We start from the raw sequence: 12591 nt of genomic DNA on the forward strand, positions 1-12591 counted from the left end.
TTCAGCATGTGCAAGTGCCTTCGGCAGGTTGTTACCTTCGGCTAGGTAAGTAAAGTAAATAAGCATGCAAAAGACAAGGTATACATGATTCACCCGAATAATGGGCTACGTCCATGAAAAAGGATGCTCTCATTATGATAATGTTTGTTTACATTTGAACTAGAGGATTAGACTCAAAGATAAAGGGAAAAAGGCCTAGGGCCTAAGGTACAAAGCTAAGAATCAAAGGCCTAGGGGTTAAGTCCTAAGATCCGGAGACCAGAGGACCAGAAGGGAGTCCAGAAGAGCGTGCCAGTCCCTTTCTAAGGAAAGAGTAGTATTCTGTTATAGGTAAAGGGGAGTCTTCATCTCTTGTAGTTTTTCGATGTGGGACTTGTGCAACTTGCTCTGGTGGTAACACGTGTCTCTGAAGATTAGGTTGAGGGAGAAGTGAAGAAGAGATGAGAAGTGAGAGTTGTGTGGAGGTAAGAAGAAGAGGATGAGAAGCCGAGAGGGTGAGTTGCAGAGGTGGGTTAATGAGAAGTTGAGAGTTAGAGGTGAGTAGAAGAGGATGAGAATGTGAGACTTTATAGTGAGTTGCAGCGTGGACAAGTGGCTCAGCGTGAACAAATTTAATCTGTTTCTACTGTCTAGTTTAGAATAACTCCAACCCACGTTGAAAAATATCAGGAAAAATGTTTATTACCTTTTTGCCCTTCCCAGCACGTTATCTCTTCCGTATTGGGTTGGCTGTACATTATGGTCCATGGTCCATAACATGAATCTTTGAAAAAAGTAAAGAGTTAAAGTGAAATTGTGAGTTTTAGATTCTATTTCGAAATAGGGAATGGAGAGTAATGGGGAAGTAAAGAGAGTGGGGTGGTGGGTCAAGAGAATCAAATCTCTAATACAAACACTGCCAAAGCCTAAAGCCCAAAACCCCTCCCTCCTTTTGATTGCGGGCCCCATAACCCCATGCATGTATAAGGGAAATATGTAAATGAAGTACGTATACACCAGACCGCACGTTAAGTCTTTCTTTTTGAGCTAGAGTGTAGGAGTGGTTGGGGTTCATAAAAGAAAACCCATGGCCGTGGAAACAACATAAAATAAGAAGAGGACGCAAAATATATATATATATCGCTATGTATAATATGTGTCCGTGGAAAACAACAACCAACTATCCCATTTATTAGCCAATCCAAACACACACCCCCCCCAACAAGTTGTTCAAATCAATTACCAATCCACATTGCAAACATGTCAGTGCCAACACAAACAAGTAACGCACACCAAATAACTCCTTTCGAGAAGGTGATCATGATTCATGGCCATGTGAAATCATGATTTCAAAACACAAGTGCTGGGTTCGGCTCGCTGACATGAAACATTTAGTCCCTTTCAGTGTGAAAGGGCTAAATCTACTGTTGGAGATGGCCTTATGTGTTTGATGAATGGCATGATTCAAGCCTTGTTGCCTTCACGCAACATCACCATCACCGTCTCCCAAACTACATTCTTGGGAACTGGTAGTTGACAATGGCGATCCCATTCATGTCTTCCAACTTGTAACAACTAAAATGCACCCCTTTTTTTTTTTTTTTTTTTTTTTTTTTTTTTAAATAACAACTGAAAATTGTTTGCAAAATCTTTCAATGTTAGGAAAATGAGTATCAGAGACCAAGGAGCTTTTTTATTTTATTTTATTTTATTTTTGTATATATCAGATACCATAATTTCTGTAATTATTTTGTTTTTTTTAGTATTTAGTCAAAGACAAAAAATAAAAATATTAAAGAGGTGACCTTTCACAATTGATATTAACATCAATGTGCCAAGTATATTAACATCATGTTTTTAATGATGGAGATTTAGACAGGTAATGGACCCAAATAATAAACACACAAGCAAACACATTTACCCCTCGCATCAAAAATTATATGGTAACTTCTCCAACTTGGTAACATGAGATGAGTTGATGAAAAAACAGCAACAAGAAAAAAGAAACATGCAAATTATAACCACCCCGTTTTGACACAATTTGGACCCATTAACAAAATCTCTTCACAGGTTTCAAAATTTTTAAAACTCAATTGGTAAAACTGGCATCCTAAAATATTTTCAAGTCAACTATTCATCTACTTATCTATAGGTAATTGGCTGGGTCGCTCAGTTCTTGCCGGCCAATGCTATCATTATCCAGTCTTGAATCAGTTTACAATCTGATTCAACAACCCAACCCACCTTATTACATTCAATGTTTAATAAGTGGAAGAGAAAAAGCTTGCAACACATTATTTGCTAAGCCATGAGGAGTATGTAGTTTTTAGTGGTAAAAAGCACTTGAATTGTTCTCAAACAAATCCACAGTAAAAGTTCCCAAACTTTCTTACAGGTTGAAATTGTGGAAAGTGGAATGGTAATGAAGATTAAAGATCTTATCTTTTCAATTACAAAAACTCTGAAAAGATCAAAATTACCCTGGACTGAAATCTCTGGATACCAAGCTTTTGCAATATGTACTGAAAAATTCAGTATAGACCTTAAGTTGAAAAAAATAATAAATTACCTCAGAGAGAGCAAACACATTTACCACTCACATAAAACGGAACTGTTATATATCACATCAAAGAAACCGTTGGTATTCCAGGAAACACTAGTCAGTGAAAAACTACAAAAAAAGAAACATTCACATTACCTGCAGAGTGCAGATTAAAGATAGTTGTTGGTGTTGTCAACAAAAGAAACCCACCCTATATGTTCTAAGACCCCCCCAGGGCAACTTCTGTTGCTCAGTGACAACTCAAGAAAGACCTTGAAAACCAGAAAGTCTTGATCACTTAAATTTGATCCACGTTCTCTGTCAGCACTGTTAGAGATCCAGGAGGAATGCAGCTGGTTGAGCTTTAGCTGCATAGCCAAATTTCCATGTACTGTACTTCCTGTGTACTCCAGTAAGTTTCCCAGTTTCAGCCTTCTGATGGAAAGTAACCATCATCCTTGAGCATTCTCTGTTGATACAAAAATATACACACAACATTAGCTTTCTGATAATCATGAAATGAGAATGTTGTCCTATATAGTTTTATTACTTCATTGATATTGCTATGAATCATGAAACTCAGTTCAACAACAACTTACAGGAGCTCATCTTCTGAGTAATTAGTATACCACTCGCTGGTCTTGCTCCATTGCTTGAACCGGGACAGACTACACTGAGCAGTGTAAATTGCAGCAGCAGCTAGCTTAGATGGGGGGAACCTGAGCATTTCATACTCCACCAGGCACAGCTCAATGAGGAAGAAGGACAGAAGCTCAATCTGATTCAATTCCAGGAGTACAAAGTATTAATACTTTCTTTTACTGAGAAATGATAAGTGAAATCTAACTGCTTCTTATACTGTGGGGTTACTATTACTGACCTTTTTGTCGGATTGAGCTGCCTTGAGGAATCTCTTCATGAACACAAATGGAGTAGGAACAGAAAAGTTGAATTGTAAACTGTTCACCATTGATTTCTCCATATCAAGGACATCTTTCCTTGAATATGCCTTATCTGATATAAGAACAAAATCTTCCACAATTGGGACAGAAACCTCTTCATACTTGCATGCTAGTAACATGGCTGTCACACCAACCAATTGAAGCTTCTTTCTGATCACCATTTGGCTCTCTAAGAATCTGTCTATAAGATTGACAGTAAGGAATAATGTCTCATCCATAAGCTCAAACTTGTAGTGGACCTGTTAATACATTCAAACCAATTAACAATCTATTCACATCACAGGTTCCAAACTCTTACTAGTCAAATTTGGACATCTTAAAAGAAGCCAAACAACATCCGAATATAGTCACCTCAATAAGCCAGTCGATGAGAATCGCCCTCATTTTCTCATTGATGTCAGGTTGGTGAGCCATGTAAATAGGGGAGATACAGCTTGACTTCTGCATGATTAAGATAACCATTTTTCAGCAAAGAAGAAAGCATTTCTTTGCCAAATTGAAAAATCAGAGAAACCATAAAACCAAAACCCAACAAAATTAAACCCCACAAAAATGCAAGGCAGAAAATGATTATCAACCAAGGAGTCATCTCAATCAGAAGACCACATTGATGTGGTGGCATATACAACAACAACGTAGCCTTGTCCAACTATTTGGGGCCAGTTGCATGAACTTTGCTTCTTTGTTCCATTCTATCCTAATGTGCTAAGCCATATGAGACCACAAAAATGGAACATTTTTACATGTTTGAGCTCATCTCAAACAGACTAGATATCCAACTATTTGGGGTTTGGCTACATGAAGTCAGATGAAACACAAAAATGCAACGTTTTCAAAATCCGGAGCTCTGACCAAACAGATGTGTTTTCATTAAAACTTGAGGTTATGCCTTAAATTGCTAACCCTCAAGATAAAACAGAACTTATGTGGAGTAATTCGTATAATACAAATTGTATAGTGTACGCTTTCTATAGCTAATGAAATATACCTCAGTTTTCCTGTAGTGAGCGTAGATGTCATCTATGTACTCAACAACATTAAGTGGATCCTTCGAGCCGCAGCTGTCAATATCCATAACAGGTTCCTCTACATCTTCATCCTCTTCCTGCAGTATTCAATTAGCTTTCCAATATATTAAAATAGGAACTCTTCATGAAGAAAAATGCTGTCGGTACAAGATAGTAAGACACACATACCATCCTATCAATTTCATCTAGCATGGCTTCTGTGTGCTTCACAAACATTGGCACAGGAGCATCACAAGCCTCATCCTCATTATCCTCCACATCTACAATTTCACAGTCCACCAGACAACTAGAATTGGCAGTAGATGAGCTCAGTTTCTTAGTTTCCAGATCATGTTCCCCCACACCACTCGGATTCGCAACCAATGAAGTCACAGTCACTTCCTTGGTTTCCTAATTGCATACAACCCAGCACCAATATATTTTAATTTCAATTGCAATTAAAACAAATGAATAGATGAATTAAAAGCTTTTGGTCATCAGTCTAGAGGGACTACCTTTGGGCACTGCTGGACCATTTGTGCTGCAAACCTCCTATAAGAACATCAACAAATCAAAATTAAATTCTTGAGAGAAAAAGGAAATAACAAAAGGGGAAATCGAACGAGAGTCAGTTCCAACCTTGTAATTGGTCTATGTGGCAGATTTGCCACATTTTTATTACATGCCGCATCTTTCCTAAATAACGATTGACCCAGGTCTCACATTAGTTAATTGAAATGAAAGATTATTACAAAAAGAATCAAATATCAAAACAAAAACTTAGAAAGAGATTCAGATTATAAGAAAATATCACTAACCCAGCACATTCTCTTTTGTTGACAACACAAGGGTTGACGTTAGCTCTGGTGATGTTTTGGACATCTCTCAATGCCTGACGACGAATCGGCCCCACCTCCTTCACAAACTTGGTACCCACCAATCTTGGACCTTTTTCAGGATTTCAAAGAAAATAAATACAAATGGACAAATTAAAATTAAATTATAAATTATGAAAACGCCATTTTAAATTTAAGGTTTGTTAGGTCACTACCTTGGAAATTTGAGGACCCAACGAGACCTGGGTTGTTCTCCTTTGAACCCATTTCGATCACCTTTAAGATCAAGGGAAACAGATTAGAACCAATCAGAAACCATCATCAAACAACGAAAATCAAACACCCTAAATACAACAGAAAAAAGGGGGAAAACCCATGATCTAGAACAAGATGAAGTAGAAAAAGACTGAAACGAACAAAACCCAGATAATCCGATTTCAAATATGAAAGAACCAAAGAAACCCACTAACCTTGGAGAGAAATCAAGTCTAGAACTTTATCAAAGTACTGTAAATTAAAGCTAATTAGCTTCAATCTTCAAATTCCCGAGAGATAAGTGAATGGCATAGGACCTTGGCAAGCCTCCCTCTCTCTCTCTCCCCCTCTCTCTATACCTCTCTACGCTCTGTCTCTGTCTTTCTTGTTGGGTTCTTTAAAATGGGTTTTTATTTATTAAGCAGATTCATATTCGAAGGAAACAGAATAATAAAAGGAAAAAAGAAATAAAAAGCGGAATTGGGGAGAGAAGGGCATGTGTTCGTCTCGTTTTGAATATAACGGCTACTAATTCCTGACCGTCGGATCTTAATACCACCGAAAAGTCACGATGGTCTGTCTCTAACGGCTATCTCGCTTTTGTGCTCCGTGCCCTATTTTTTCAAATAATTTTGTAGGTCGGGCTTTTTTGTTCTTGATTTTTTGGGCTGGGCCTTGACCTTTTTGTCTAATAAAAGGCCCATAACTACGCTCTGCACCAATGATTTGGCTTTTTTTTCTGGGGTCATTTTGGAAATTTGTTATCGTGGAGCCGATACTCAAACCCACAAGTACGCTCTGCACCACTAGGGAAAGTGTCCCTTACTTCCTAGAAGCTCCTACACCACGTGTGGCTCACAACAATTTCATATAATTTCTCATTTTACAATTTTTTTTTATAAATGGAAAATACACTTTGTATAAAACATTGAAGTTGTTGGTGCTTATCTCTAAATCAATGAATAATGTATCACATTTTATGACTATATTTGACTGCCGATTGTTGCATAATCTGAATTCATTTCATTTGCAGGATCATAAAAGAAAGAGGAAGAGATATGAATAACAATGTTGCAATAGAACATTTCATAAATTTAATTATCCCGTTACGTACAATGATCTTAGCAAACAAGATCTTGTGTATCTAATTTTTATTCGAAAAACATATCGTGTCTCTGTTAATTGCATATTCAGTTTCTCTTTTTCTTTTTTTTTTTATTGCCAAAACAATTTACTTTCTTTCCCATTCAAGCATATAATTGGCATGTAAACTATGATTACTTTAAAAATCAAGGCTTAATATCTTTCATAAGCTTGTAAGCTATAAATTAAGGTTGAAATCTTTATATTCGATGCCAAACAAATATTCATGTTCATAATTAACCAAAGGAACAATGACCTTTTTTTTGTCAAAAAGGAATAATGACTTGACCTAGTAAACTTGGTGAGTGCTCATGCAACGACTTGAACACCAATAGACTTGACCTGCAACGCTGGCTGGCAATCACTCAAAAGTCTGAACTTTCTTCGCTAGTCAATTTGTGGCCCGGCCCTCAAATAGACTATGCAAATAGTTCGATATGAAGTCAAGGTTGACGTGGATACATTTAATCTAAAATGAGACAGACTTCTTCCAATGAGTTTGTCATGAGAAATTCAATATCTGTTAATGAATCAAATCGGACTAATTAATGGATAGGGGAGGATCGAATTCGAGTATAAGAGGGCGAACACACTGTATTTGTCAACTAATTTAACTCATATCGATAATTTGAGATTAAACATAACATAATAAATCTGGACAAATAAACTCAACTTTAGGTTTTACAAGCTAAAGATCGATTTGAGTTTATTTGATCATACTATCTAGTTGAATTTGAGTTCAAACTTGAAATGAGTATGTCAGGTTGAGTTAGAATCTCATCGACTTGTACACATGACCCAACTAGCTATTTTTTTACCTTGGAACATCCTTCCTTGAGTTAAAAAAGAAATTAGGCTATCAGGTTTTACCAGCTCAACTTCTAATTATGGATCGTACCACTATCATCATTCGGATTTTAAGAGATACAACATGACATTTAAAAAACAACGTTACATACATAGTTGGTTAAATGCATGTGAGTAATTGTGGATTATTAATATAACTGGATATGCATTAGTGATTGACTATTCTACGTACAAACGACTCTCGCTAACATAAGTAATAAGTTGTCCATTAATAAATTATATACTATATCTTTAATCTTTGTTCGTGTATGTGTGTCACTATCATCATCTTGATATACATCGATCATGTGAAAAACTGCTACATACACAATGCATGGTGGATTTAGTGCACATGAGTAATTGTCAAATAAACATACACACATACGTGAACGACAGCTGTTAACATACTTGTCTTTTAGTAAGCAAATAGAATATACGTGAATAACAGCTGCTAACGTACTTGTCATTTAGTAGGAAAATGGACTAACTAGTCACTAATGAGATTACAATTTATAAGACAATTAGCTTTAGCAATAGGAAATACTGATCGTACATGGTCCGCAGAATACAAATATAGACAAAACTGACACACACCAAATTAAACTAAATTAGATTCATATGATTATTAATTAGAGCGTAATTGCGACGGCTATCAAGTCGTCCTAGCTTAAGTAACAAGGGTCCCACTCCCTCTCTCTCTCCTCTCTCCAAGTCCAGTTTTCCATTCCACCGTTCGGATTTTCGTATCCTCAAAATCACACCACAAAAAGTGGAGGAAAATCAGAGCAGCAGGCGGGGCCCATGGTCCTTCAAGAAAGAAAAGCCCAAAAAATGGGACCCGTCAGCACGAATACAAGACGAGAACCAATCCAAAAGGTTGCACGTGAATGCGCGTCACTTTGTCAATAAACCGCGTGAACCGACCCAGAGGCCCCCAGCCCTATCCTTTCCCATCCCCATGCATGTATGAGTAAAACATATGCAACTGTTTCTCAAATCCTTTTCTTTCTTTCTTTTTTTGATAAACCATAAAACCCGCCAAACATGTACCTCACCCCCCAAAATTAAAAATTTAAAGATGGAATATCCTAAACATCCGGAACATGACATGACCATGACCAACAATTTGTTTTTGTTTTTGTTTTTAATTCTCATAGTTATCATAATTTTTAGTATAAACAAGATTTAATAACGCGCTTAATATAATACAGAATTTGAGTCAGTGATTATATCGTCTAATGGTATTAAGTCTTCATTTTATTAGGTAAGAAATTTCAAAGAACTTTATGTTTTAAGAAGACCATTTGAGGAGTTTTGTGTAGTTTGTCATGGGGTTAGTTTATAGTGTGCTAGTGGGAATTGGTGGAGCATGACCAACTTTTCCTTTTCTTTTCTTAAGAAAAGCATTATGTGTTACACAACCCTTTAATGATCATAGTAATTAGCGGGGTTTAATTACTTTCTCGGAAAATTCACCATTGTCCGGGAAAAGTTGAAGATTTTTGAGATTTAAGAACACCCTTTTGGAAGTTTTGTGTTGCTAGCTAGATTAGTTAGTTTAGTGCTAGTGGGAAATGGCAGAGAGGCAGATAGTGATGGAGGTTGGGGAGAAGGGGAATGTTGGTGCTTCAACTAACGGTGAAGATGATAGCGATGGTGTTGTTGGGGAATTGATGGGAGTGATTGAGACCGTCGGATCGTATTCGGGGTTTCGGAGAACGCACAGGAAGGAATGCTTGAACTTGGTGAGGAGGTTGAAGCTGTTGGTGCCACTTATGGAAGAGATGAGAGAATTGGACATATTGATACTTTCTACCACCAAAGCTTTGAATTCTTTGGCTAGTTTGAAGGAAGCACTTGTTTCAGCCAAGAAGTTGTTGAGGAATTGTAGCTGTGAAAGCAAGATTTACTTGGTCAGTACTCTCTCTCCCCCTCTCTCTCTCTCTGAATTGACTAGATGGGTTCTGATATTAATGCTTTTGTTATTTGTTTCTGTGTTTATAACATGAACAGACACTAGAAAGTGAGGCAGTGATGGGAAGATTTCATGCAGTTTATGATAAACTAAGCCAGGCTTTGGATGATTTGCCATATAATGAGCTTGGAATCTCAATTGAAGTCACAGAGCAAGTAATTTGATTCCTTACTTTCCTTTTAACTTTTTCTTGTGTTGCTTGCTTTAGCCATCTTCAAATTTTGTACCTTTTCAAGATACTCAAATGGAAGATTTGTTTACCATTCACCAGCTTTACATAAGTTTTTGAGTACGTACTTTGCTCTTGAGTTTTTCTGGTCATAGTATTTTGCCCATTAATCACTGATGTGGCTGTAAACTTGGTCAATTGTCAGGTTGAGCTAATGCGAACACAACTCAGACGGGCGCAGAGACGGGCTGATACGCAGGACATGGAGCTAGCAATGGATATGATGGTTGCATTCTCTCAGAAAAAGGAAGGCAGGAATGCAGATAGTGCAATACTGGAAAGACTAGCCAACAAGCTGGAACTTCATACTGTTGCAGACTTGAAAGAGGAAACAGTGGCTGTTAGAAAGCTAGCTAAGAGAGGATCATTAAGGCAGAATGCTGAAAGCATTCAACAAATCACTGATCTTTTGGGAAAGTTCAAGGAAATTGCAGGCATTTATGAGGACTTCTTCCTTGATGGTCCAGTTTCAACAAGAAGTCCAAGGAAGTGCCAGTCTTTGTTGATCCCTCATGAATTTCTCTGTCCAATTACTTTGGAGATCATGACTGATCCTGTTATTGTGGCAACTGGACAGGTAATCTCAAGTAGACCATATGAACTATTTGTACCACTAGTTGTTACCATATATGCACATTTTGATATATGGTTTCATGGATTACATGTTGTCATGGGCAAGATCATAAGTTATGGTTTCAGCACAGTTTGAATTCTGGTCATCATCTAAACAGAAAACTTAATCAGGAAAAAAGAAATTGCCTCAAGTCAAAATAAAATCTGAAAGCTTTTAAGTTCAACCATATTTTGATTTTCTCAAATGCATAACATGGGGTCTGAGATAGTTTTCCTTGCCTTCTTTTGAAGACTTATGAAAGAGTAAGCATAAAAAAGTGGCTCGATTCGAACCACCGCACCTGCCCAAAGACAGGACAGACATTGGATCACTTATCGCTGGCGCCAAATTTTGCCCTCAAGAACCTAATCCTGCAATGGTGTGAGAAGAACAATTTTGAACTGCCCAAGAAGGAGCCTTGTGCAGTTTCTGATGACTCATCTGCTGAAATCATAGAGGAAGTGTCTTGTTTAGTACAAAATCTATCGTCTTGTAATTTGGAAGTCTTAAAAGAAGCCATTTTCAAAATCCGTATGCTCTCCAAAGAGAATCCGGAGAACAGAATTCTGATTGCTAATAGTGGAGGAATCCCCCAACTGGTTAAGCTCCTGTCTTATCCCGATTCGAAGATTCAAGAACACACCGTGACAGCGCTTTTAAATTTGTCAATTGATGAGGCAAACAAAAGACTTATAGCCAGAGAAGGGTCCATTCCTGGTATAGTTGAAATCCTTCAGCATGGAACAGATGAAGCTAGAGAAAATTCTGCTGCTGCATTGTTTAGCTTATCGATGCTCGATGAGAACAAAGTACTAGTGGGAACTTTGAATGGAATTCCTCCCTTGGTAGATCTTCTGCAGAATGGAACAGTCAGAGGTAAAAAGGATGCTGCCACTGCATTATTTAACTTGTCTTTGAACCAAGCCAACAAGTCTAGAGCCATCAATGCTGGTTTAATACCACCATTGCTTCATTTACTTGAGGATAAGAGCTTGGGCATGACTGATGAAGCCCTCTCAATTTTGTTACTCCTTGCATCACATCCAGAGGGTAGAAATGAGATGGGCCGGCTCTCTTTCATCGAAACCCTGGTTGAAATTATCAAGAACGGAACCCCCAAGAACAAGGAATGTGCTACATCAGTTCTTCTAGTGCTAGGATTAAACAACTCATCTTTCACTTTGGCAGCTCTTCAGTATGGAGTGTATGAGCATTTGCTGGAGCTGGCTAGATGTGGAACCAATAGAGGGAAAAGAAAAGCAAATTCCCTTTTACAACACATGAGTAAGTGTGAGCACATTCCCTAACCAGCCAAAAAAAAAAAAACTTTATTTATAATCCTTAATCATTCTTGAGTGTTGCCTAATTAAGTTTTAGTGGAGTAAATCATAGTTCAAGCTGTGTTATGTTCTTTCCTGTGTGTCTTTGTGCCAAAGAGAGTGAGAACATATTCAGGTATAGATTGTAAAATGCTAAAAAGAGTCTTTGAAGTGAAAGAAGGTTTTTTTTTTTTTCAGAGACAGATTCTTAGACTTTTCTTTATCTTCTTTCTTCTGCACAGCTCCAATGATTATCCAGTGTTTATTGAGTTTTTTCAATCATCATTTTGGACTAATATTTGATTAGTGCCTTATTAGGTGCAACTAATACTATTGCAATGATATCCATCATTAATTAGTGCCCGTGAGAAATTGCTAATTGTGTTACAAAGCTACTTGCAGGACATCAGGTTGTTGAGGAGCATATCACATTTTATTTTTCTGAAAGATCATCATTTCTTGTCAATCTGGTGGATGGAATTAAATCAGGTGGATCATAAATGAAAACTGCGACTAGCAACCCCCATCCAACCAAAAACAAACATTGCAACTAGCAACCTACCTATACAAACTTAATGAAATCTATCAACAACTCATAGCTCTAGATGTCCTTTTCATTTACAATATAAGCATCTCCTAGAATTCTATACACAAATTGATATAGTAAAAAAATAATATGACCACTTTGAATCCTATTTTTATTATTTAAACTATAAGGTGCTTTTATGGTCATGTAGACATCCATTGGTGCATGGTTTTTCTTTGAAAGAAATTGATATTCTTATTGGGTAATTAGATCTTCTGTTTGTGACATTTCTTTTATCATTTTTTTTGCTTAATCAACACCGTTTGATGTTCATCTTTAATTCAAACTTGGTCAATTTT

At 37.2% G+C, this 12591-nt stretch overlaps 2 protein-coding genes across 2 annotated transcripts; one reads left to right on the top strand and one right to left on the bottom strand.

Annotated features, from left to right (window-relative positions):
• On the bottom strand, positions 2488-6030 carry LOC18767010 (G2/mitotic-specific cyclin-2). Its single transcript, XM_020569543.1, has 11 exons — positions 5797-6030; positions 5542-5602; positions 5309-5438; positions 5130-5186; positions 5006-5042; positions 4680-4901; positions 4472-4588; positions 3835-3924; positions 3402-3722; positions 3121-3299; positions 2488-2990 (listed from the first exon to the last, which is right to left on the bottom strand). Exons 2-11 carry the CDS (start codon positions 5591-5593, stop codon positions 2852-2854), a joined length of 1344 nt encoding a protein of 447 aa, XP_020425132.1. The 5' UTR covers positions 5594-5602; positions 5797-6030; the 3' UTR covers positions 2488-2851.
• On the top strand, positions 8662-12057 carry LOC18768521 (U-box domain-containing protein 15). Its single transcript, XM_007199673.2, has 4 exons — positions 8662-9483; positions 9584-9700; positions 9920-10351; positions 10639-12057. Exons 1-4 carry the CDS (start codon positions 9145-9147, stop codon positions 11692-11694), a joined length of 1944 nt encoding a protein of 647 aa, XP_007199735.1. The 5' UTR covers positions 8662-9144; the 3' UTR covers positions 11695-12057.

This window comes from Prunus persica, chromosome G8, assembly GCF_000346465.2.
Source record: "Prunus persica cultivar Lovell chromosome G8, Prunus_persica_NCBIv2, whole genome shotgun sequence".
NCBI classification, from domain to species: Eukaryota; Viridiplantae; Streptophyta; class Magnoliopsida; order Rosales; family Rosaceae; genus Prunus; species Prunus persica.

Excerpts from the sequence above, each read along its gene's own strand:
- LOC18768521 (XM_007199673.2), top strand. The coding sequence starts at position 9,145 with ATGGCAGAGAGGCAGATAGTGATGGAGGTTGGGGAGAAGGGGAATGTT. Across the intron at positions 9,701-9,919 it reads CAATTGAAGTCACAGAGCAA|GTTGAGCTAATGCGAACACA; the intron begins GTAATTTGATTC and ends GTCAATTGTCAG. Across the intron at positions 10,352-10,638 it reads TTATTGTGGCAACTGGACAG|ACTTATGAAAGAGTAAGCAT; the intron begins GTAATCTCAAGT and ends CTTCTTTTGAAG.
- LOC18767010 (XM_020569543.1), bottom strand. The coding sequence starts at position 5,593 with ATGGGTTCAAAGGAGAACAACCCAGGTCTCGTTGGGTCCTCAAATTTC. Across the intron at positions 5,439-5,541 it reads TGGGTCCTCAAATTTCCAAG|GTCCAAGATTGGTGGGTACC; the intron begins GTAGTGACCTAA and ends ATCCTGAAAAAG. Across the intron at positions 4,589-4,679 it reads TAGATGAAATTGATAGGATG|GAAGAGGATGAAGATGTAGA; the intron begins GTATGTGTGTCT and ends TGAATACTGCAG.